Source organism: Anser brachyrhynchus (genome assembly GCF_964034855.1).
Source record: "Anser brachyrhynchus genome assembly, chromosome: 18".
Taxonomy (NCBI): domain Eukaryota; kingdom Metazoa; phylum Chordata; class Aves; order Anseriformes; family Anatidae; genus Anser; species Anser brachyrhynchus.
Window position 1 is genome coordinate 5,194,541 of NC_137711.1, and position 26,318 is coordinate 5,220,858.

General features: G+C 40.9%; 1 protein-coding gene and 1 long non-coding RNA gene across 2 annotated transcripts; one reads left to right on the forward strand and one right to left on the reverse strand.

Annotated features, from left to right (window-relative positions):
* On the forward strand, positions 1-18,513 carry MMD (monocyte to macrophage differentiation associated). Its single transcript, XM_080560448.1, has 7 exons — positions 1-341; positions 6,385-6,466; positions 12,864-13,024; positions 13,865-13,939; positions 14,329-14,430; positions 15,239-15,308; positions 16,225-18,513. The coding sequence occupies exons 1-7, from the start codon at positions 16-18 to the stop codon at positions 16,423-16,425; spliced, it is 1,017 nt and encodes a 338-aa protein (XP_080416574.1). The 5' UTR covers positions 1-15; the 3' UTR covers positions 16,426-18,513.
* Positions 17,964-26,278, reverse strand: LOC308179789. The gene is made up of 2 exons (XR_013940540.1): positions 22,310-26,278; positions 17,964-21,555 (listed from the first exon to the last, which is right to left on the reverse strand). It is a non-coding gene; the product is annotated as an uncharacterized lncRNA (long non-coding RNA).
* Between the last annotated feature and the right edge of the window lie 40 nt (positions 26,279-26,318).

The following is a 26,318-nucleotide window of genomic DNA, read 5'->3' on the forward strand; positions in this document are numbered from 1 at the left end:
CGCCATCCCTCCGCCATGGCCCCGCCACCGCCTCAGCGAGGGGCGGGCCGGGCCGGGCGGCCGGGGGCGGGCCGGGGCGGAGGGAAGCGGGGGCCGGGCGGGCTGAGGGGAGCCGAGGGGCCGGTTAAAGCGGCCGCCTGCAGCCGCCGCTCGCCCGCTCGGCTCCCGCGCCTCGCCGACGGACGGCGCCGCGGCGGCTCGCACGCCAATGAGGGCCCGGACTCCGGCCCTCGCCGCCTCAGGAGCCGCCCGAAGCCTCCCGTCCCGACCCCCCGCTTGCCGCCGCCTGGCCGGGGCGGGCGGCCAGGATCCATGCGGCGGCTCCAGGAGAGGTTTAGGAGGTGAGGGACCCCCCCCCCCCCAGCCCGGGCCGGGACCCCCGGCTGCCCCCGCGGTCAGGCTGCCCGGCTGGGGGCAGTCACCGGAGCGTTTCTCGGTATCGCCGGGGCTGAGGGCCGGGGCATCGCTGGCTGTAGCGGGCAAGCACACGCCGCGAGCAGCGCCTCTCCAGCGGGGCGGGAGGGGAACCCGTGTGTCTGTTTTCATTATTTATTTTTTTTCCCCTCTTTAACTGGGTGAAGGGTCGCGCATCCGGCCCTGTGTCACAGACCCGGCTGCCGACCCGGGACGCTCGGGTTCTCTGTGGGGTCGGGGCGGCTGTGGGATGCTGCCCGCCTTCCCCTTCACGGGGGGGCCCTCAAGGGAACGCGGGTACCCGGGGGGTTTGGGTACCCGAAGCCCAGGAGCAGGGCTGGTAACTTCTGGGAGGCAGCCTGCCGCCAGGTGAGGCCAGGCTCTTGTAGGGCTGCTCTTCTTCCACCGCCTCGCTCAAGAAACCAAAGCTTGGGGGTTAAAAGCAAAATAAAACTGAAAGGGAAGTGAGGAAGGGGGAAATACTAGTGCGATCAGACCTCGTTTCTGTAGCCACCCACACCTAGGGTGATGTGCTAGCCTGTCCCTGCGCCCAGATGTGCTGCACCCGGTGTGACTTCTGCCCGCGCTTCAGTTGAGTTTTTGCCTTTTGTACTTGCCAGGAGGTTAAGGAATCCTTTGGGCAGTCAGTGGGGTGCACAGACGTTTTTTTTTCCAGGACCTGATGCGTGTAGGGTACCACAATTGTTAATGGATGGATTCCTGGATTATAGCTGATTTCATGTAGTCTTTAGTGTCATGCAGTAACATGAATCTTTACATACGTAATTTCATGGATATTTCTGAACAAGTGGTCTGCTTCTGTTGATCAAAATTATTTCTGTGACTCAGTTGTTCAGCAGTAGTAAAGATAAATTATCTGGATAGTTGCAAACCACGACTAGATACCTTCTAATCCAGGAAGGAAGGTACTAAGTCCAGAGGAATATGCCTCTGTTTTGAACCAAATAGACTGAATTCATAAAGGCCATATCTACTGATTTGGTCAGAAAGAATCAAGCTGCTTATAAACCTGCTTATTTCTCTTCAAAACCTTACCTACGCGGTTATAAATGAGAATGCGATGCTGATCAATTTTGACCTGCTTGTGGTTTTTGCTTTTCCTCTCAAAAGCAAAGAGCTTAGACAACGTAACAAATTGTTTTGGTATCTAAATATACAGCCCAGCTTAATGTATGCTACTGCTGTTTTTGTGGAGTTGTCCCCATCTTGTTGCAATTTCTGGAGATACGCTGTTATTTGTGGCTTATGGGGTCTCACTGGTCTCTCCTGCTGCTGGAAAGCACAAGGCAAAAAAAAAAGATATAAAAAGAGACAATGAGCTTTTTAGGCTGCTAAAAAGGAAGTATGAGGCCTTTTGATCTGAATAAAGGAAATATACTTCCTGAAAAGAAACCCCCACACCCCCAGAAATCTAGATCTTTGAGACCATTATTGATGTTTGCTGTTTTTACTGATGTTTTGCTTCATGCTTCAAAGAACAATTCATACAGCAGACGGGAATCAAGAACAAAGCAAGATCTGAAAGGTGTTTTCTCTTCTGCAGTTTTGGGTACAAACTGCAGCGATACCAGAGAACATATGCCACACAAGTATGTGCGATAGATTTAGGATTCTTTTTTTTTTATTATTATTTTTTAAGTTGGGTTTGCAAGCTAAGACAAAGCATTAAGGACCCTCCGATTTTCCTCCTCCTTTCTCTCCCAAATGCAGTGATTTCAGAATTAAGAGACACAGTGAGTCATACAGCATCTGTCCCCTTGGAAATTAACAGGAACTTGAGATCAGTGGTCTCTGGGAAGAAAAACAGATTAGTCTATATATTTAAAATGCTAATTATTTGAAGTATTTCAAGATCAAAGTTCAGGTTATGTAAAGGGAACAAGGGTATGAGTTTCTTCTCCCCTGTTCTAAATGAAGTCGCATGTCTTTCTCACTGTCTTTTCCAATTCTATTGGGAATGTACTTGTTAGTGAATGTTGTTTATATGATGCAAAATTATAAAGCTGGAACATTCTTAAAGCTCAAGATCTATTTGCCGCCAAGCATGGCTACTTTAAACTTTTTTGCTACTTAAACTTATAAAGGAGTTGAATGCAAAAGCATTATGATCTCATGGCTGGCCCCAAGTACTTATTAGTCTTAGATTCAGAAATTTCAAGTTCTAGTACAGAAAGTCAGAATATATCATGTTTATCTAAAGTAAATCAGGAAACTTTGGAGATGCTTATATTCTTCATGGCTATCTGTAAGGAACTGAACATAGTACCAAGAGATTATGTAGAATTTGGAGCAGCTGTGTCTGAGCAGTCAGTGGTACTGTCCTGGCTCAATGTGTTTGTCCTCAGGCAGCGAAGCCTGCTGAGCTGAGTTAAGCTGAAAATGCTGCATCCTGATGCTCAGACTAATTTTTCAGACTCTGTAGTTATATCCGTATTGTCTTCTGATGTTGAAGGAGTTAGTATTTTATGCTAAAGACTTTAGGTTGTCACTGTCTTAAATGGAGACATATATGTCCTTTCTTGTGAGATACTTTGGTATATCTCCTGATGAATGACTGCAATTTCACTAGGGCTGCTGTTAAAGAATATGATTGTTTGAGAATCAAAAGCATTCACTTAGAGATGTTTCCTATAAATTGGAGTGCTGTTTCTCAGACTGTCCTGCGTTTGGTAATAACCTTACTCGCTGTGTTATGGAGAGCCTTTGTTTAGGAGTAAATAGCACTTGGGTGCTGTCGTTCAAACTTCCTCTGTTAGGAAGGTGTGTATTCCTCACAACTATCCTTTTTTCAGAAGAGGCAAACTTGACGCGTAAATAGTGGGCAAAACAATCTCCTTGTATTGCACTATTCACATTGCAGAAAACAAAAGCAGCTGTTGCCCGTGGTGTGGTTTGTTTTCTTCATTTGCCTTGAAGAAGGAATGGAGCAGTTTTTGCCTCCACACTGTGAATAAGTCTACAACCAAATTCTTCTGCCTTTGTGTTGCAATGCCCTATGTGTACCTAACTAGAGGAGTAAATGACTGACTTCTTAAACTGAATGTGTCAAAATGATTTGTCCTGCTTTTTATGAGCTCTTCAACGTACTAATAGAAAGGAGCTATCTTCAAATGTCAGGTCTGTTTCTCAAAGCATTGAACATGAACAGTCAATTGGAAATGAAGCAAACTCAAGGGTGGCACTGGCTGCATTTGATTATTCCCCTGTTCGACCACTTTTTGGATGATCTTCCCTCAGAAGTTGTAACATTTATAAATAGTCTTATAAAAAGGCACAGGGAGATAACTGAAGTTTTGCTTTACTGAAAATGCTGTCCATGAGCAGTGACCTGACCGAATATGCCACAGCACTTGCTGTCTGGGTCTTGCAGTCTATGGCAGTTGACACGTTTCAGAAAGAAGTGCAAGTATGTCAAATGTAAAGCAGTTAGGTGCTGGGCTGTTTGGAGAGCCTGTTTGTTAAAGTACAGGTAAAGTCTAACTCTTGGCACCTGTCAAAACATGCTGGTGTTGGTGGTGGTATAAACATGTAAGTGAAGAGATGGATTAAGTATTCTTAATGGTATTACTCTGCCAGAACTCTGGAAGAAAAGCAAGTTGTTTTAAATTAAATGAATAGAAATGAAATATTTTTTTAATGTAAAAAGGATGTTTGAAATGTTTTGAAAGTAAAGGTGCATGTGTGAAATTTGCCTGGAAAAGCAGGCAAGCATCAGATTTCAGACAAAGTTACCATGTAGATAAATGAATATTTGCATCATTCTTGTGTTGGCACCAAGAGTGGGAAAACGCCCTTTGTGTAGATAATAGAGAAAGGATAGCTTTGTTAATATCTTTGTGTTCTAATCCTCTAATGGGTAATGGAAGATCCCATTAGCAGGCTACCTTCAATTATTTATAGCTTATTAGATGATAATATACAGAAGTTTTGAACAATAGAAATTGTGACGCTGAGGATAAGCTTATTCCTTTGTGTTCTTCAGGTTTTTGTAGCCTCTCTCTTCTTGTAAGACCTCCAAGGTACCACCATGGCCTCTGGAGAAACTTAGTAATATTCTAGACATAATCAGTGGAAGGCTTTCTGTGACTTTGAGTCTATGGAGTTGAGCAAGGGCAGTCTAATCCTGGTCACTCAACTGAGCCAACAGATGCTTTTATTTTTAAATGTTTTCCAAACTTGGAAGCAGAACTGAGTGAACTGAATGTTCCATCTTTAGATGATGTTGAGATGGTCTTCAGCAGCTGTTGAAGATCTGTATGCACAGGGCAACAATATTGTTTTCCAAATGTTCCACAAGCCTGTGCATATGACTACAATTGCATTATCCTCTTAGAGAAGAGTGTTATTTTTCACTGGCAAAAAAATTGCCATTTCTATACATTAACTTCCTTGGAACTATTCATTTGTAACAACATTTTATACTCAGCTTCTGTGACTAAAATACACATTTTTTAATCCTTTACATTCATAACATTTGAAACATTTTTTTTTGAAATTGCCATAATTTGGACATGATGATACTGTGTTACTTTATCAAGGCTGTTTAAGTCTTAGCAAATTTTCATATATCAGTTTAGAAGAAAAAAGGTTTTATTGAATGATTTGTAAACCAAGTATCTTATCCCAGAAATCAGGAACTGCTTGCTCATACGACAAGATTCTGGCTGAGTGGGGCTTTTTTGGTATGTGGTTTTTTTTCTTTCCCCCTTTTTTCTCACTGTTTTGAAATTAGTCAATATTTTATAGATGTCCCAAAAATAGAATTGTTTCTCACTTAAACCAGGAGGGACGTGAGGCAGGACCAAAGTTTTTCTAACAAGCCCTGTATATAAATCCTGCTAATAAAGCTGTTCTCAGTTCTGAACATAGACATGTTCTGTATTTGTTGTGAAGCTGTTCCCTGCCTTGTTGGATACCTGACTAATTGCCAATGCCTAGTTTTATAATAGTCTGCCATAACCTGGAATATACAAAGACAATTTATTAGTGAAAGCAGTTCTTTTGTATGATAGTAGGCTGTGCTGGGCTAACACACATGGTACTGTTGTTGCGGTAGCTTCTAACTTTGATCTTTGACTGGTTGCATATGGATGCGTGCTGGTTTTCCAAGGTTTTTATACACACGCTTTATTTTTGTAGTTTCACAGAAACAACTCAAATGTTGGGCTCCTTGGAATAGTTAAACGCAACATTTGTTTTGGCTAGCTCTTCCACAACTTTCTCAAGTTTCATCATACTTGGTTTGACTTGCATAGGCTTTGTTTGGTGAGATTGATTGTTTGTTAGGTAATGTTTGAAAATTCTTAGAGAAAAAGATGGAATGTCATGGAAATGCTCTTGAAATGATTCCTCTTCTGAGTTAACCATTAGCATATCCTTTCTTCTCTGTGTGACTTCTTTTAGTTACAGACAGAAGATAGCACTAGCCACAAAGAAAAAACTGAGCCATCTGACACTCCAACAGCAAATGTTGCTTGCTATGGGAGTAGAAAAGACAAAGTTCAAGTTGGCTTATTCTGAAGTGTTATAGAACTGGAATATTGCTGGAGTTTCAAGAATTTCTTTCAAGAAGAGTAACCCTTGGCAGCTATCATGAGGGCCATAATTCAAGAAAATTTTGAGTATTATGTATTTAAAACAGGAGACAATTCTTTATTTGACCAAGCAAGTGGAAAAGGGGAGGAGTATGACTTCTGTATGCAACTTCTGTTAAATGAGAAAAGCCTTGGTTAAAGATAAAAACATTTCTGTGACTGTCTGTGTACTGAATGGTCAACTGATCTTTCTGGTAAGAGAACATATTTGAGAAAAATTTGAATTTTGTAACAGTTACCTTAAACGTGTCTGTACACGTATTTTTAATGTTACTGGGTTGGAGGTATTCCTTCATGATGCTCCAAGGAGATGGTTTATTAACTTTCCTAACAACACTCCTTAATTATTCAACAGGTTCATGAACCACCCAGCTCCAGCGAACAGCCGCTACAAACCCACTTGCTATGAACATGCTGCTAACTGTTACACACATGCAGTAAGTACTTTTTTTTTTGAACTGTGTTTCAGTAATTTTTTTTACATGGCTAAATACTTAGCTTTGCCCAAGCATATATTTATAACTATTCTGCTTTTTTTTGTGTAAGCTTCAGCTGTAACAGCCCATTAAATGTAACACTAACTAGATGGCTGGTAATCACTAGTCCTTGTTCTGAATCTCCAGAAGTTCCAAATGCTTTTCAAGATTCCCTTTTACCAAAGTTAATTTCATGTTTTTATGTGGTTTTACCTTGTGCCAGTGAAAGGATGACTGCAAATAAGCAAATAAATAAATATACTAGTAAATCTTGCAACTCAGATTTCCTGGTGCTGTGCTCATGTAGTAATATGGGAATTCTATATTGGAAGTATCAGAGATTTATTCAGGTTAGAATGCAAAAGATTCATTTAAAAAAAACAACACATAATAATGTGGATAATAATAGCTAGAAGAGCTAAAATGGCTTAGTTCTGATACTTAATATCTGTAAACTGATTCTTTGATTCTCTTCAATTCCCTGTTTTGAAAGGGACAATAACAATGCTGATCATAAACGCTAGACAGCCCTCTTAAAAATCCTAGTCTGTCCTTATTTTTGTCATGTAAAGACCCATACTAGATTTGAATATGTGATATGTATACAAAATAATGAAAGCAGTCCCACTTTTTTTTGTAGTTGGAAAGGAGTCTTAAACTTTTTTTTTAAACTTAGCATTTGCCCTTTTATAAAGGCAGCCAGTGCTTGTCATTGATCTCGTGTTTTACTCCAAACATTTGAAGTAGGTTTGACTTTGGCTACATTCTTTTACCTCCAATGTGTCTGAGTGAGCCACAGATACAAATGCTCATGGTGTGGTGCATGGGACTCTTCAGTCCTTTAAGAACAGAGCTCTTCCTAGATCCTTCATGTGTATTTTATAAATAACAAACATGCAGCTCTGTGTTACTCGTAGAAATGGAATCTTCTTGGTTTACATATAGAAAAGCTGACTGAAGCTTGTGTGTGTTTAAGCCAAGGGTCTCTTGTACAACATTATGTAAATATGTGCTTATTTGTCTAGAGAAATGAAGCAACATTCTGTTAGTTTGCACAAGTATGTAGTTTATCTTCTAATCCTTGTACAAATCCTGGCCAAAAAGTTGGCTGTCAAGATATCTGGCAGAAGTTGCTGTACTCCTTAGCAGTTCTAAGCTTCATCCAGTTGAACAACAGGCATGTCATATTCCTGCCTGTTACCTTGGCTGTAACCTGCTGCTGTTATATCAGTGTTTTGTGGTATAATGCTGTTTATGGTGAATTTGTCTAATCCTAATTCTGAACAGTCAAGCTACATGCTAAAATCTACCGTGATCTGCTCACAACTTGGGCATATGTTAACATACGCTTTGGAAGAAAATATAGTATAAAGTATAGTACAATAGAGGGATTACTCCTTAAATAAAATTGTATGCAATAAATATCTTTTAATCAAAATCTAAAGCCTTGAGATAGAAATCTCTTCTGGGAAAACACAATGAATTATACGGAAAAAGCTGGGGAGATGCTTTTTTTCCTCTTCCACGTTACAGCCTGTTTTACTAAATGTTAGAAGATCAAGTAGTTGAGTAGTAGTTGCTAGATAAGTTTTCAATTAGGGCAGTGACATAATATATACAAAATAGCTTATGGTTAATAGCAATGATTCTCCATTTTCCTCCTATTTCTTTTTACTTGCAATTCAGAAAATAGTCAACTTGTATTTTATGAGCGTAACTGTAGTCCTCAGGTAGGTATCTCTTCTGGTTTTGGTTTAAAAATATATGGTGGTCAGTTTAAGCACCTGCTTCAAAAATGTCAATTCATAAATGGGGATACAGAATCCCATATATTGCTTTTTGATTCAAAATTTAAAAGATAACTTTGTAGCATAGTAAGGTGGCTTCAAATTTCTAACTAGAAAGGCTGTTTAAAATGTCTTTAACCTTAAACGAAGCACTGACTTGTCTTTAGTCACTAGGAGACAGGAAGGGCAGCTAAGCAGTTGAATGTAGAGACAGAAAAACTGCTCTCTGTTTAGAAGAACAGGAAGGAAACTGTTTGAGAAGCAGGAGTAATAAGCATTTGAATTGTAAGGTAAGCTAAATCAAAGCATTGGGCAAGTTGCTGTTTCATCTTGAAACTTTTTAGTGCTTGTAAGGTTTATCAGACAAAAGACATGTTCTGATATATAAAAACTTCAGAATTTAGCCACAATTTGTGTTATACTGCTCTAAAAGCTGCTTCCAACTGCCTTGAAAGGAGGAACTATTCTTAAAATAAGTTCTAGTTTTGGTTTGTGAAGTGCATGGAAAAAGAGTAAATATTTCAAAAATGAGGCTTGGAGCATTTTCCAGGCCATTGGAGCATGGAAAGAGGAATCATCAAAATTTCAGAAGTGCTCTTATGATGAAAATGTCTCAGTTCTACCTGACCGATAGTAGCAGTTTCTCTGTCCTCTGTATAGTGCAAAACCCAAGTCACCAGTAGACTTCTCATTCCATGACACCTGTCTCATTATTCGTGAAGAGAAAATTCATGAGTAAAGAGAGACTATATGGCTTCAGGGCTGCGATTGTGGAGCAGGAAGCTTGAGATGGGCAGTCTTTCATGGTTCTGTCTAAGTGTCACGTGGCTTTTTTGGCTGCTTTGTCGGTCTTTGTCTTCCTTTTCAAAGAGGAACTGTAGGGGCTATCTTTATGCTATAAGCACTTCCCTCTCAATAAAGGGCACGTGAGAGCCATGTATATGCTCTTCCATGGTAATACATGCTTTGCCACAGTGGCTTGTGCATCAAAGTTTGTGTTGTTGACTATATGAGCTGCATAGCCTCATGTCCAAATTTAAGTTGGCATGAATGTTCCAGACAAAAGCAATTTTTAACATTTTTTTTTTTAAACCTCTCTGTGGGAGAGATTGCCTACAGAAATATGAAAGAAATACAGATAAAATACTGACCAAAGTACCAGTTTTCTCAGCAACCCCAAAAAGATGGGAGATACCTATAAACTGATACCTAGAGAGTGTAATTTCACTGAAGTATGACTGCTCAGGTCTACAGCTTACTGTTTCTGGATCTTTCTTTGTGCCTTAGTTTTTTACAGTGGCTGTTATTTGTGACAGCAGTGGTTGTGGTAGTCAGTTTCTGCAAAACATATCATGGGGGGATTGCACCTAAGCTGCCTCTTAAAGATTCCATCCTGTAGCTGTAAATAAATACATTTTAATCCTTTGTCGTCTTTTTGTATTGTTGTTGTAACTTCAGGCTCATTTTGTTCTGGCATTTCTCTAGAAAACTTAGTGAAACTGTTGCCTTTCTCTCATTCTGTAAATCCTTCTGCCAGTCCCATTTCTGCCTTAGCAAGTATTAGTGAAGGCAATGGAGTCAGTAAATCGGAGCATTATCGGTCTTGTTTTGTTCACAGTACATTAAGTTGGTGGGTGACGGTTTTCATTTGGAAGAATTGTACTTCATGATGAAATAAGCAAAATTTCTTTAACTTCTGGCTAATTTTATTATTAGGAATGTTGGCAACTTAGATATGCTATGTCATTCCTGTAAAGTGACACAGCACAGTCACATTCATTCTATCAATTCTGGTTATTTGACTAAGTTTCTGGTAAATACCACTCCTTTTAAAGGACTGATTGCTTCTCTATTCTGAAGAATACTGTTTTTGTGCTAGCAACTTTTTGAAATGAAGATGTCTTGTTTAGCTGACTAGTGTTTGTTTTTGTGAGACATAAATTAGGTTTAATAAAGTCCATTGTATCACGTTATGTGGTATGGTGTTAGAACCTAAAGAACTTCTATCCAGTTGTCTCAAACAGCAGAGTATCATTTCTGGATTTTGTTTTTAATCTAGCTATTTTTGGTCAGAAAAAAAGCAATAGAACATCTCTTGTTTAGTCTAACTGTTCCCATGATGCATATTGGGCACAGAGGCAAAGTGTTTCCAAATAGAATACTTAGGGAGAAAAATAAAACACAATAAATCCTTCTCATGTTAGTATGGTATTGTTCCCTGTGAGAAATAGAATCATTCGTTAGAGACCGACAAAGCAGAAAAGAGATGAATTCAGCCCTTCAACCACATACTCATTTCTGGCTGTATTCTTTTCTCTGAAGGTGCAAAGAGAGAGGAACAGAAAATTGCTTGTTTTTATCCTGAAACTTTATATACAAGAGTTTTTTGGAAAAAGCGATTGGCAGCAAACTATGTGTTGGTCCATTTGAGCATTATGCATTATAGCTTATCTTGTGAAACATTTATTTTAGTAGACTGGTAAGAAGCTGGGATACCTCCATAAGAAAGGCAAGATGTTCTGTAATATCTAAATCTAGTTTCCTCGGAGGCCTTCCTTCCTATGAGAAGGTCTCAATTGGAGCTCCAGGTGGAATCTCTGAGCAGCTCATGCCTAGGCCTGTAACAGAGATTTAGTAGGGATTTGTCATGCTTGTGACACTTGTGGATACAGAATATCTCTGAAACTTTTCGGTTCTCTGTCAAGTTTAGTCAAATTGAAATTTATATCAGAAATTGGGAAGCAAGCTGACAAATGTGGATGCAGCATGATCCTGCAGCTTAAAGAAGCCCAGCTAAAAAAAAAAAAACAACTTCTGGAGCTTAGCATTTTCCTGTCTCCTGCAAATATGAAATGAAACAACTGTCACATCTAATCAGTTCCCTGCTGTCTCAAGGGCCTTAGCCACACTTTAAACTGTATGCCATATGTGGAAATCAGGAGTGACTAATCTCCAGAGGAGTGAAACACTTTTTAACCTTACTTGAATTTGAGGGCTCTCCAGGATACGTACATGGAAATCTGTGGTTTGTGATAAACGAGAAGCCAGACTGGAAGACTATTTTTGGCCTTAAAGTGCGTGAGGTCAACTTCCATAGTCTCATTGCAAAACTCAGAAAGTATTTTCACCTCTGGTCCAAATGCTGTAGACACAAGAATGCCATACTTCTCATTTGTATGGCTCTACAGCTTTTGGTTTGAATGTACCAAGCTTTGCAGAAAGGAAGAAGCTATAACAGTAATGAAGTGACAGGTGAGGTACTTCAAAATCCAGAAGTAAAAGAATTGTTTTGTCTTTTTTTAACCCTTTCTCTGGATTAACCAGCTGCTTTACAGATTCATTCAGTATGCTGTGCATCTTTTGAACCATAGCTGTGATGAGAGCCTCAGTTTCTTGTCTGCATGTAGACACAGGACAAAGATAGTTCTGGTCTAGCCTGCACTTTGTGTTCTAAGCTATCAAACCTGTAGTGCAGAGCAGAATTGCCAGATTTGTTTAAACATTAGTGGTTCCTAGCTTTGTTTAGTATGTGAGACTTAGGTTAACCTATGAAGTATTTAATCTATGAAGTTATTCCAATTCCAGTGACTTAATTCATGTTTAAGATATACAGTAGGGTCTGAAAAGGAACTTCTACAGAGTTTTTAACTTAAAGGCTGACAAAGATACTCTTTCATAGTAGAAGGAGACAGGTAGAAATGTCTGAGACAGCAGGTTCTTTTCTCTAAATACTTAATTTGACATGTTCTTTTTTTTCTTTTTTTCCCCCTGAATGAGACAAAGATAGATAAGGTAATTTATCCTGGAGAGGAAAGTGATTCTATGAAACCTGCAGCCCTCCTCTTAGATACTTTATGTGAGCATGCTAATTCCATCATGATGTTATAGCAGTGGTCACTTTGGAAAATCTGTATTAAAGCTGCTTGAGAGGGAGATGGTAAGGAAAACAGTCAGGGATACGTTGCAGTATAAGAACTTCATATTTGTGCATTTAGAATCTTCATAAGTCTGCAGGTAACTTATATCTAAAACCCAAGCTCTGCAAAGCCTTTGATTAATTCTGTTACCTTCTATTTAACTGCACACTTTGAAATACTTTATTTTTTCATTTGAGATTTAAGTTTCTTTTGGTCTGTCCTGTGCTTAGCCTCTGTGCACAAGTGGTGGTTTAGATCTGAGCCTAGAGTTAGATGAAAACCTTTATAGAAATACAAAGCAGAATGAGGAGGAAAAAAAACCACCACTAGTCAGACTTTGTAAATCCTTTTGTCTGATTTTGTATCATGGCTAGAGGAGCTAGTAGCTTATGCTAGTTCCATGTGAGGAGAAACTTATCACAGGCAGGTATAACCTAGCTGTCTGAGACACTGCCGAAGTCTAGACCCTTGTGTGTCAACTTGCAACTAAATGAAAAGTTCCTGCCAGTTGGGAGGCTGCCATCAAATGTCATACATGTAATACTGCAGCATGCCATAAAACCATCCACCTTGCTGTTACAGTACTGTGGGTAGTAGCTATGTTGGTAGCAAGTACAGTATTAACATTTGTTTGTATTTTGTTTTGGTTTTTAGTTCCTTATTGTTCCTGCAATTGTGGGTAGTGCCCTTCTCCACCGGCTTTCTGATGATCGATGGGAAAAGATAACAGCATGGATGTATGGCATGGGGCTCTGTGCGCTCTTCATTGTCTCCACGGTATTTCATATAGTTTCTTGGAAAAAGAGTCACTTAAGGTATCATTATAGCTCTTGTATGCGATGTTTTATTTATTTTCATGTTCTGTGATGTTTTAACACTGTATTTCTAAAGTAGTCAAAAAGTAATGATTTTACAGAAGGTTGGGGTAGTGCCTTGTACTGAATCACTTCAAAACAAACAAACAAAATAAAACAGCAAAACAAAATGAACTAAAACCTTGATTCTGTTGGAAGAAATAATGAGCCAAGTTCATGTGCAAACAAACTTGCAATGTTTGGTGCCTTTTGGGAAGGGTTTTTTTGTTCTTCCAACGCAACTGATAACCTAACGTGTCTTAATCTAGCAATTGCATTGGAAGAACATAATACAAGTGCATGGTGGATATAAGCCCATTTTAGAAATGAGGACAGCTTGGGACTATGGCATGCTCAAATACTTTAACACAGAATTTGCCAAGAGAAATGAAATGCGATACACGGCTAACAGCCTTGGGAGCAAGGGTGCAACAGGAAAACTAAGGTGTGATTTTCTTTGTATTTTTTGTTACCCCTATATAATTCTGGGCCATAAATAGCATTTAACTAGTAGTAACAGGATAAGTTTCTGGATTAGAGAGGGTTGATGTGACAGCATTCTGCCTCCTTGACAGTGAGCAGAATGTACGATGAGAGGGATGGAAGAGCGCTCATCTCCTACGTGTCTTGCTTATGACATTGTGAAGTAGAATAAAGGTCGACAGTCCTCCAAATGGTTTTAAGAGGTTAAGGAGATAATGGCATTTCCCCTAAAGTAATTCCAAAATGTGTCAGGAAAATGTGGTGATACAAAAATCTTTCCAGTATCTTACTTGATGAACTTGTTCTTTCTCCTACTAGGACAATGGAGCATTGCTTTCACATGTGTGACAGAATGATGATCTACGTCTTCATTGCAGCATCATATGCACCATGGTAAGAAGTCTGAAGCACAGCTTCAGAATTAAAGCTTTTTCCAATGTAAACAGGCTATCATTGTGACATTTCACATTCTATAGGTGTCTTCATATAAGCAACTGACTACATTCTGCATTGTGCAATGGAATGTAATAATCCCCTGGGATTTGCAAAACAGGAAGTAGTATTTGAAAGCACTAGAAAGCTGTTTGTTTATGTGTATTCCACATTGTGCTGTTGTTACATCAATATAAGCATACCTTCTACCTCTGTATGTCCAAATATTTTCTCCCTCATTGTGCCTACGTTATAGCTCTGAATATTTATTTTTACCAAGCCTCCTACTCTTGTGTCAATATGCTTCATTCATTCATTAATTTTGTCTGTTGAAATCTCTGTACTTCCAGGCTAAATCTACGTGAGCTTGGACCTCTAGCATCTCACATGCGTTGGTTTATCTGGCTGATGGCTGCTGGAGGAACCATTTATGTGTTTCTCTACCATGAAAAGTAAGAATTATTATTTGCATTCAACTTTTAAACTTTGTGGTTTTCTTGCTTTCTGAATGTTCCTTAAAGTACCTGGCCTTTCATAGATGGAAATAAGACCTTTGAGATGGTGGAAATAAGTGATGAGTGATGCAAAATTCTATCTTGTCAAATGATAAGTGTATTCACTCTGTCATAACCTGCCTTTAGGGTATATTGCTGTCTCCTCTTAAAGTGGTGGGAGGGAAGTATCCAATTTTAAAACTTCTTAACTTTACTACAAGAAAACAGGAATGAGTGGGTAATGTAAAAAAAAAAAAAAAGTGAACTTTTTTATGCCACTAATTTATGTAGTAATATGTATAGATTATACTGCATATATATTGAGATCTACTAACTCCTGCTACCTTCTAATAGTAGTACTAGTGTTTCTAATTTGAAATATGCGTCCTTGAGTTCGGCAAGTTCTAGAGCCTGCTCTTATGTACTTTCAGTGGGCAAGACAGACTGTTCTTTGTTTTGGCAATGAGCTGTTGAGCTTCTCAAATAAGAGAATATAAGTTGTCTGAATATTTTATTCTCATTAGTATTTAATGCAAATGAATGCATCTAGGCAGTATTCAGTGAAGAAGGTATTGTCTGCAACTGTAGCATGCACAGAGATAAATAACAGCTTTGTCGTAATAAAACATATCTGTGTGAAAAGCTTTTTGAGAAGTTGAATGGACTCATGCTAACATAAAATCTTAGATATATCTTCTTTACTGTTGAAGGAGATGTTTGTATTTTATGTACTCCACCTTAAATGGTTCATTTTGCTCTGTTTTAGGTATAAGATCGTTGAACTCTTTTTCTACTTAGCGATGGGATTTTCTCCTGCTCTGGTAGTGACCTCCATGGTAAGGAATGTGATTGTTGACATTACAAATATACAAACTTTCCTTTTATAACTGATTTAAGTACTGGTGTAGCTCTGTTTCTTCTGAAAAGATCTTAATTTTAGTCCACCATAATTATAAACTTCCCTGCAGAAGAACCAAATATAGTCAAGTATATTTTTGGATTTATAGCTTGCATTCAGTGAAATGTTACCTTCTTTTGTTGAACCTGGGCCACGGAGTCTAGATAAAAAGAGCTTGGGTTCCAAACTTCATGAAGATCCCTACCTCTGAAAGGATATTGAATGTAACATGTAATTTACCTTGATTTTAGTAAAAATGATGAAGATACAAAATACATTAACCTGTCATGGAATGCTTCTAGATTTTACTGTTCATGAATGTATCTGATGCCTGCTCAAGACTTAGAAGTTGGGAGAGAAGCTTTCTTTAGGACAGTAGAATGAAATTCTGATAACAAATTGTCCCTTTTTCTTGGTATGTTGAAGAGCTTTAGGTAAAATCTAATTAATTGATTCTGCAGTCTAGGTCAAGATGGGGGAAGTAAATTGACTCTTGCCCCTTTAAAAATAACTTATGTGGAACAAAGCTAGCTTTTTGTCTCTTACTAGAGGCTTTTCGTTTCAGTGAAGCAGGGCAAAATTGAGTGGATGAGAAGTAGCTGAACTCTATCAGACTAATGCATTGTATTTGAGAAACATGATTTCTCAGCAATTGGCTTTTTCATGCTTGTCTGCTCTGCTAACAAAACAAGCCTGAAGCAAAATATCAGACTTGTTTTAACTTTTGATTTATCCCACTACTAGTTCTATTGTGCTATCGAAACATATTGTATAAAGTATTTCACAAGTGTAATTAAATGTTAGTATACTGGTTTTCTAATTTGTCTGTCTGTCTGTTAATTGTTAATTGTCAGAGCAACACCGATGGACTTCAGGAGGTTGCCTGGGGAGGCTTGATATATTGTCTTGGTGTGGTGTTCTTCAAGAGCGATGGAGTCATTCCTTTTGCCCATGCCATCTGGCACGTATTTGTGGCCACAGCAGCTGCTGTTCATTACTATGCCATTTGGAAGTACCTTTACAGAAGTCCTGCAGACATCATTCGTCACTTATGATATATACATATATATCAGAGTGGGGGGAGTAATCTGCACTTGGCCTCTGTAACAGTATTATTTGACTTAAGGAATTCGGGGAAATCGGAAAATTGCACAGAAAAACTGCACTGACATTGGTAGTTCTCTGAACACAATTACTGTGAACTGATGTTGTGTGTGTCCTGGAATTGTCCTTCGTATGGCAAGTGCTGTAAATAACTAAGATACTGTACTGCAGTACTAAGAGTCCATTCCATGTTAGTAGAACTGGCTACCTGATGTTTACAAATAAATTTTGTATTCTAGTTTAACTTTACAATTTTTAACTACATGAATTTTTCTAAATTAGTGATTCAAGTGAAGTCAGTGCAATAGCAAAAATGTAACTTCTGATTTGAACTTGGTTTCTGTCACCTTTCCACTAGTCATTTATTAAACATGAATCACAGATGAATGATCTTTTACCACCCATTATCTTGATATAATGTGACTTTTATAGAAACTTTTTGTGTTTTTTGTAAACTTTAAAAGTACATTTACTGAACTGAAAACACACAACTGTCATCTATGCAGTTATTCATGTTGCAAAATCTCTTGCAAGAAATGGTTACATTCCACATACTGTACTGACAAGCAAATGTACCTCTTCCAAGGGTTGTATTATAGGTGTAATTATAGTAACCACTTTTACAAACTGAAATATAAATGCTCATCTGCTGAGTTTGAATGTGGTAATATTCTGCTCATCTATAGTACCACTTAAATAGCACCTTAATTTGGCTCTACCTGTGATGGAAATGAAGTGCTTTAAAGAAATAATTAACACAAGTTTCTTCTCAAGATTCCAAGTTCAACTCTGTGCTGCCCAGTAAAGCAGCAGTTTGGATGAAAGCTGACATCAGACCTTGGCAGTATTAAGGAAGGTGCCCAGCTAATATCGCTCTATCCAAAACGGTTAGTAACTTTTCCAAAATATGTATACGTATATTGGTGCTGTAATATTAAGGCTTGGATTTTTCAAGGGGATTTAAATTGGCCAGCAGAACCACTTCCCACCAACATTGATTGGGGTGATTGATTGACATTCTGTTGGGAAATCTTCATCAGAACAGCAGGTAGAGAGCAACTGCTGACCACTTTGAATTCATGGCTATTGGTTCTTCACAAGCACAGCCTTTTAGGGAGGAAAGAGTGAAGAACTTGATTCAGTGGCACTTGTCATTCTAGGACTTAACACAGAGTAAAACTGGTCTTCAATTGTGTTGCTGTCTTTCCATAGAGGAAAACAAAATGTGGTAGTAAGTCACGATTGTAGATGTGCATTAAATGACCAGTTGTAGAAGAGTCATTGTAATACTGTTTATCCAATAATTGTAATCTGTCCCACTATATAATGAATGTCTTATATTAAGATTGACTTTATCCTTTTTCTAATTTCCTGTTTTTCATGTCAGTATTCAAAAACAAGCAAAACTTGTTGCCTTTTTCAGATTTTGTTCTGAATATTGCCTATCTTCAAATGATAAGTAGCAAGATAGGGATGTTTTTCAAGGTACCGTTTAATATTGCACCTAGATTTGTCAGTGGGTTGCATATTTTAGATTACATACATTTGTAAACGGAACTTAACAAGAGGGACAAACTTTAGATTTAAGGCATTGAAGAAGAGTTGCTGTACAGTGTTAGCAGATGATTGGAGAAACAGCACCACTACAGCAGAGTAATTAACTGCCCCAAAAGAGTACAAACGGGACAACTGGGCAGGTAATTCCAAGTACAAGTCTCACACATCTGGATGCCTCAGTTTTTTAACATTGTGTATTTTAGTATTTTCCACTTTTTGTGATTTCATATATTTTGTTTAAATGCAGTACTGTTAAAACCACTAAAACACATGTAGAGGTTTTCTGTAGTCAAAAGTGAAACTGTTGCTTGAATATGTTTGTTTTAATTTTAAGTTAATTTTTCATGGCATTGCTTTTTGGAGTGTTTGAAATGGTTTTTAAAAAATTTCAATTCGCCAAAAATATTTTGAATTACTGTATTCTAGTCAATATGATATTGAATGTACTAGACTAACAATAAACATTTTGTGCAATTTGGAAACCCTTGTATTCCTGTATTAATATATCTTCCCTCTCCAATACTTAGGCAGGGAAGTAGGGGACTAACACTGCTGTTCCTGATGCAGGAGGTATGAACATAACAACCATCATATTTGCACGGTTAACTCTATAAAAATGTAGGAAGGATTACAATTCAAATGATTCCATTTGTGCTGTGGGTGTAGGAGAAGACTTTGTGTAAATTTTGGTCAATGTTGGGACCTTGCTACGTTTGCCATTTTAGTTCAGCTTTCTCATTTGTACTGGTTTTGTTCAAATATACAACACTAAAATACATAATTTTCCTCTTATCCTTGTAGGTGTATTATTGCATAAATTATAGACAAGCTGAAAGAAAAATGCATTTCTGTCCGCAAAACAAATATTATGTCAATTAGCCTTTTGTGTTCCACTCCCCACCCCCCTCTGCCAGCTAATTGAGCTCTCCAGGCTGATTCGTCCCAGGAGTAACAATAGTGCTTTTTCTGGTAATGCTTTCTGCAGTAACAGAGATGTGATTTCTTTATCTTCTGGAAGCAAACTTTTTAAAAGCATTTGCTCCTCTAGTTTCTATGTCTCTAGGTTTTAGAATTGCAACAAGTACACTGGGTCTAAATGAAGCAGCGATAACGAGCTTTTTAGTTTTGCAAATGGATCTTTCCAGAGATACCCAGGATGCAACAGGTACTTTGGGTACTAGGGAGCTCTGCACCTTCATGGTAAAATGTCTGCTGATGAATGGCACCCTCAGTCTTGATTGTGGACAGGAAAAATAATCCAGCACGCTGTCATGAGAAGCTGCTGACCTCTTTCAACTATTGCTATTTGATATGCTTGCAGTAGCTGTCCCTCCCTCCTGAGTCTTCGTTAAGCCAAAAGCTTTACACTCTGGAAATGCAGTCTGCTGCTGTTATTTTCCTATGATCTCTGAAAGTGAATTAATCGTGAGTTACCTGAAGGGATTCACTGAAGAACTTATGCTAGAGTATGCGGTTTGTTTGTTTTTTGTATTTCAATGATTTTTTTCAAGTATTTTTTTCTCTATTAACAAAAGCAGTCATAAAAGAGACTTCTTTTTCAGTTCTGTCTTCCCCACATCCCTCTTAATTATTTTTGATTATCATAAGAAATTGTATTACTGTCTCCGAGTTCTAGGAAAGTAGTAAAGTCTGTTCAAAGGAGTCTCGAGTGTCTAAAAATGGCTTTTGCAGCCTCTGCTGTATCTATTGGACTGAAAGCTTTTTTATCAGTTTCCCCAAATTTTTAAAGATACCTAAATTCTAGATATTCAGAATGGCCCAACATTAGCAGATACAAGATGGTTATATATAATGTTTTTTACAAGTTTTTTTCTATTTCTTTAAATTTTTTTCTAGTTTGAAATGCCAAGCCTGTGTCTCTTAGGCAGCACTCTTGTTACATATCCCAGCATTGCCACAGTATCAGTAGTACACTGAATGGAATAACACACTTATAGGGCTCAGGGCTGTCACTGTGGTAGACATGCATAGTTTACTGCATGATTTTCTGAGCTCTTACATGCTGATCTTGGAACTGGTAAGTCACACGGGTGTAATAGCACTTTTAGTGTTGCTTCTTATTGAAACGTGTGTGCGGAATGAGCCATTTAAACAGAAGATACTAAGCTTTTCATAAACGTTTTTCTCTTAATCCTTTTGTTTAACTTCCTCACAGTCAGGACCCTGCCCCATGTTTGGAAAACTGAGTCACCTACACAATTCTTTATTTAGTTCTGGTGTATTTAGCTACATGATTTCTCTGGAGGCTAAGTCTGTCATGTTCACATCATGTGCTTGACTAAATCTTTTCTCCATGCTTTGCTATTTTTAAAAGAATGCAGGATGTTAGTCTCTGCTCATTAATTGCTTTCACTGTCAATAGGTGTCAGAAGATTAAATCTAAAAATAGTTAACAAAAGAATGACCGGGAGGACAAGGCGGACGCTTGCCTGCTCCCTGCCTTTCCTGTGAAGTTAAGCAGGTTGATTAGCTTGTGGCATGGACAGTTGTTCTTCAACAGCTAGAGGCTGTTTGCTGTCATTCTTTTATTATTTTTGAAGTGTTTGCTTTCCATTTTCATCATTTGTCTGGCTAAATTCACGAAATGCTGTCATAGTCTTAAAAAGGAATGTACATAAGGTGCCTGAAATGTTCACTGGTGGCTATTTGGAAACATTTGAATGCTTTTAATTTGGTATTATAGCTGTGCTGGCCCAACTGTGGCACGAGCAGTGGTGTAGCAGCAGTGCCATGCCTGGAGCTAAATGTCCCCAGGCTGCCCATGTTGGGTGTTGGATGTGCTCTACAGCCTACATTGAAAATTCAATGCAAAGATATTCAAGTTGAAGACCCTTAGAATGTCCATACAATATACAGTCTGAAATAATGCAGTATATAATTTTTATAGGGTCTACTTCTAGGGAAAAGCAGGGGGTTCTTTGAAAGAAGTTTTCCAAATTCCTGATGGGGTAGTATGTTGCAACAGGCTGACGTTTTGTTACTGAACTGGGTGTCTGATGGCTTGTGTCACACCAGGTGTCTCCATCCTGTACGTGGTGAGTCTGACTGCATGCAGTAAGGGTGGCAATGTTATTCCCTTTGTACGACCAGGGCTCTTGTTACTAAGGATAAGCGAGGGAACCAAAATCCTCTTGCAAAAGGCTAGCAGTTAAGTCAACACCAGTTTTATAACAGAAGTTACATCATTGACTCTAATGAGGCTCGGGTGCTCTCAGAAGGATATACTCATGTCTTTGTTGCTTAGCAGCATGAGCCATGCTGGCTGTGGATTTGTGCTCCCAAATCCTTTAGGTGCCTTTGAAAATCTCCCTTAAATTTTCATGTAGGTGAAAAGCCATTAGTAGGGACCTACCGAATTAGTGGCTTTAGCTGCAGCAGAGCTCTTCTTGCTTTCTGGTGTGTTGTGTTTGGTTCCAGGAGCGACACAGAGGTCTGGGGAGCAGGCAGTGACCGGTGACAGTATGAAGCTTCCTCGACATGGTCAGCAGGGGACCGAACCTCACCTGGACATTCAGATCAGACCACAGGCTTGTTTGGATAGAGAGCTCTAGTTACTGAATATGCTGAAACACCCAAACCCAACCCACAACACCCAGTGAACTTAGGGAATCCATGGTACATTTGGCTTCAATGAGCAACAATTTAGTGATGCACACTAAAGGATTGAGTGTCATTGCTCTGGGAGTTCAACCATCTTCTCTAGTTAAAAACCATACATTTGGGAAGCTAAGGATGAGTTTAGGAAGGGAATGCAGATTTTAAAAAGAAATAAATAAGCCTTCATCTATGAATGTATTTGACTGAATGAAAGCAGCCTTTGTCTTGAAGCTGATGGTGGTGCTGAGCAGCTTAATCAGCCTTCTGCTAAATCACTGAAAATAAAGCTTGAAGGGACTCAGGTATTTTTAGCCCATCCTCTGCCTGCAGGCAGGACGAACTCTGCTTGTCATTCCTGATGGGCTTGTCCAACCTGCTCTAAAAAGCCTCAAACAATGGGGATTTCACAATCCTCCCAGGCAGTTTATTTCAGTTTCACCCTCTGCCCTCATACTTTTTTTCTGCTATCTAAACTGTATTTTCTTTGCTATAGCTTAAGCCCATTACTCCTAGTCCTGTATGCGGTGTGCTCAGAGAAGAGCCCTTACAGTGAGGTTTTCTGTGTCTGCAGGCAGCTGCTTCTTCCCTTCCTTTATTCTCCCCTAGACTCACACAAACACACTTCCTTCACTCTTTTTTCACAGGCTATATTTTCTATACCTTGTATCAGATCTCCAGCCGTCCTTGTCCTTCTTCTGCTCTTCATAAGGCGACCCCCAGCTGTAGGGTGCAAGGGCAGGAGGGCGTGGTGCTTTTGGTGCTTTGCCCCCTTCTTACAGCCATGCTTCCTTCCCTGCCCCTGGGCCACTCCTGCCACCAGCAGAAGGGCAGCACTGGCCAAGCGCAACCAGTGCAGCCACCCTCCAGTAACGCTGCAATTTGCAGGGGATTGTACACCTTTTGTGTTTCATGAGAAGAAAGCCTATGTGGATCCAGGTGTCCCCTAAGCAATGAATGAATCCCAAGAGGTCCACAGAGACCCCAAGATTTTGTCTTCATAGCACCAAAGGGCTGCAGTGGGAGATGTGTTCCTACGTAGCTGGTGGTGATGCTGTTTTGGATCCCATCTGTGCCGGCTGCAGCACAGTGTGAGAGGCTGCCATCCACTGTGGGGGCCTGAGGGAGAAAGGCTTGGAAACCCTGGTCAACGGGTAAAAAGGAAAAAAAGTACTAGACACCCACACAGTTGGTGGGCTGAAGCTCTGGGAGGCCCAGATTTTTTTCTAAAGGGCCTGGTTTTCCCTCTTAGGCACAGCTGCTGGGGACATCCCTGCTGTTTGTGCCTGCACAGAGCAGCAGGATTGCATTCATTAGCACTGGGGCTCTGTGCTTATCTCATCTAGTATGTGTGTAGTTTGGAAGCAGTTCAGATAAACTATCTGATATAGTTGTTTGTTTGTTTTAAATTATGCTGGTTTTCCTTTGGCCTCGGGCCCTGGAGTTCATGTCCCAGGCTGTGCTGAAGCATCAGTGCTTGAAGTTTGACCCACCTCTCAATGGGAAGGTCCCTTTCCAAGGAGCATCCCTATGCCCCACCTTATCTAATCAGGCAACACAGATCATTGCGTTATGACACTTCAATGCACGTATAACCTGAACTGAACCTTACACAGAGTCCTTGCATATGCATGTGTATATAAATGCTTACACAAGCTCAAATGTGTACATACGAGTATATGTACGTATATATGTGCTTAATGTAGGTGTGCTACAAGAACCTAGATAGGAATTAAGTAAGCAAAACCAGCATCTACCAGCCCAGGAAGGCAAGCCACATTACCAGGCCTGCCCTGGGGTGCATGCAGGGGGCCGTCGCGTGCCAGCTGGTGCTGTAGACCTGACCTCAGGACCCATCTGTGCCAGGAGCGGGCAGTGGCTGTCCCACCCATGGCCATCTCCTGCTAAATGCCCCTTTGTCTCTGTGCATTGCTGAAGCCTGGGCTTCCTGGTTCAGGCGAAGGCAGGGAGCACTGTGCCTGTGCTTCAGGAGAGTCCCAGTGCCATCAGGCTGAGTACAGAACAAAGTTGTAGTGTTGATGTGGTGATAAATCCTAGTCCCCTGGCCCTGGTGACTTTTTGGCCTTTGGCCCTGCAGCCCCTCGCTAGCAGGACTGGTGAGGCCCTGGCCCCACATTTTTCACAGGGTCCCTTGTCCTGCTGCAGCATCGCAGAGAGAGAAATATATTAGGGAGATGATAGCCATAAAGAGAAGAAAAAAAAAAAAAGGCGGTTTGGAGCTGAGCCCGGCTCTCAGGAGCTGAGCACAGCTCGTGCGTGACCCCTTGTGTTGGAGCTGGCAGGGTCCAGTGCTGCAGGATGGGGCCTGGCATCCCCAGCCAGGCACACGGCGCTGGAGCTGTGAGTCCCCCCTGCAGCAGTGACTGAGGGTTTGTGCCAGTGCAGCTGCAGTTGTTCAAGAGGCTTCTCTGTAGTTGGCAATGACATGCAGCTCTGTATTCACACCCACGGTATCTCCCATTTCTCCCATGCACACTCACCTTTGCGGTATGATTATATGTAGAAATGAAAAGCAAATATGCAGCAGAAACTGAGAGGTCATATTCAGTCATGATGGTGAGTCCTACTTGTTTCTTTAAAGTACCACTTTAAGGCTCTGTTATCTCTTTCTCTTTCTCTTTCTCTTTCTCTTTCTCTTTCTCTTTCTCTCTTTCTTCTTTCCAGGCCTGTCTTACTGTGGAAAACACAGCTGCCAGGCATGCACCTACTTGTTTATTTCCCTCCAAAGTAATGTTTTTTTAAGCAGCTGAACAAGTTTAATAGAGGGTTAAAAAACTCTTAAAGCTTTTAAATTCCTACAGGTTTCATGAAAAGTAGGGCTTGAGTTAAAAAAAAAAAAAAAGACGGGATACCCCAGTGATGGCAGGGCTGCAAGGAGTGCTCGAACACTGAGCAGGGCACCAAAATGGCTGCTAAGCCCTGTCAGCATTAGACCCCCAGGTCTCCAAAGCCATCATTGCCTCCTTGCCAGCAAGCAGAGCTTAAAACACTGTAAATAAGTGACACCCTTGTGTTAATAGGATCGTGGAAGCACAGAACATCCTGAGTTGGAAGGGACCCACAAGGATCATCGACTCCAACTCCTGTTGATGCTGCTGATCCAGGACGTGTTCTTTGTGCCTGGTAAAGTCGTATTTATTTTATATCTTATGTGCTTTGGGGAAGAGGATGAGCAGGAAGCTCTCACCCAGGTCGCTGAGCCCTGCTAATGGTGGCTGGAGCAACGCAAACCCCAGCCCAGCCTTGTCATGTACCACTTCGAGCCCTGACCTGCGTGTCCAGAGGCAAAGGGAAGCCGTCTGACTCCAGCAACTCAGCTAGGCCTGAACTGGAGCTAACGCTGTGTGTGACAGAGCCAGGAGCGTGACTCTTTTCATAAGGCAGTGCAGGACCCAGTGCTCAGTGCTGAGGTTACAGTGCCGTAGTTTCCTGCCCGTGGGCTCTTTCTGGAGGCAGTTTTTATAAATACGTTGTATTTCGTGGCTTCGTGGGGCTTTTCTGTCCCTGAAACGGGGACGGCCGCGGCTGGCCATGGCCGTGGTGAGGTCTCCGGTGTCCTCCAGAGGGCACCAGGCACCGGCAGATGGAAACTGTGAGGCTGCTGGGGTGGAGGTGCCGGCGGGTTCAGCCGAGCGGGGGGCGCACAGCGGCCGCGTCCGGCTCAGCCCTGGGGGCTCAGCCCTGGGGGCTCAGCCGCCCACCCCGCGGCTCGCTGCATTCAGCAGCAGCCATTAATTAGTTCGCGGCGCTGCTTTTAGAGGCCCTCTTTCCCAGAGAGGAGGGGGCTGTCAAGTGCCGTGCGTGCCGCTGGGCAGGGAGGAGGCGGTAAGGGCAGCTTTAGCTGAAGTGGGACCTCGGTGGCACCCTGAGGCAGCAGGTGCTCCTCAGAGAAAGGCCGAAATCCCCTAAAAATAGCGAACAAAGCTGTAGTTCAGTGGGGAAGAGCCAGGCTGCCAGGAGCCGGGCATTGCTCACGCAGGTCGGAGATGCGGCCTCTGCGCCAGCCTGGGTGCGGGTTCTGTTGGCTTGGCCGAAGGCCACACGCTGAGCACAGCCCCCGTTTTTTGCTTAAAAACCTAAAGCAGCCCATCGACACAAGCTGCCAGAGGTGCTTTTGGGGGCGCTACAGCTGGCAGAGACAGCACAGGGTGTGATGTTAAAGGCAACCAGGACACAGGCCGCAGAACACGGCCATAGGGACGGGCAGGCCCAGGCCTCATGGCACCAGGGACATGGCGGGGTCAGGGATGCTCTCTGTATAGATGTCTGTACACATCTTGCAGTGTGTTCACACAATATAGAATATACACGTATGTATGCATATTAAAAATGTGAATACATACAACTTATCAGTAAGTTTTATCGCGCACTACAATCTGTATTATGTATCTATAACACACAATGTTTCCTTCCAGAATTTAAAGGGGGCCTATAGGAAAGATGGGAGAGACTCTTTGTCAGGGTGTGCAGTGACAGGACAAGGGTTAACGGCTTTAAACTAAAAAGGGTCAGTTTAGATGAGATAAGAAGAAGAAATATTTTCACTCAGGGGGCGATGAGGCCGTGGCACAGGCTGCCCAGAGGAGTTGCGGATGTTCCCTTCCCTGGAAGTGCTCAAGGCCAGGTAGGATGGGGCTTTGGCCAGCACGTA

Excerpts from the sequence above, each read along its gene's own strand:
- MMD (XM_080560448.1), top strand. The coding sequence starts at position 16 with ATGGCCCCGCCACCGCCTCAGCGAGGGGCGGGCCGGGCCGGGCGGCCG. Across the intron at positions 342-6,384 it reads CTCCAGGAGAGGTTTAGGAG|GTTCATGAACCACCCAGCTC; the intron begins GTGAGGGACCCC and ends ATTATTCAACAG. Across the intron at positions 13,940-14,328 it reads GCAGCATCATATGCACCATG|GCTAAATCTACGTGAGCTTG; the intron begins GTAAGAAGTCTG and ends CTGTACTTCCAG.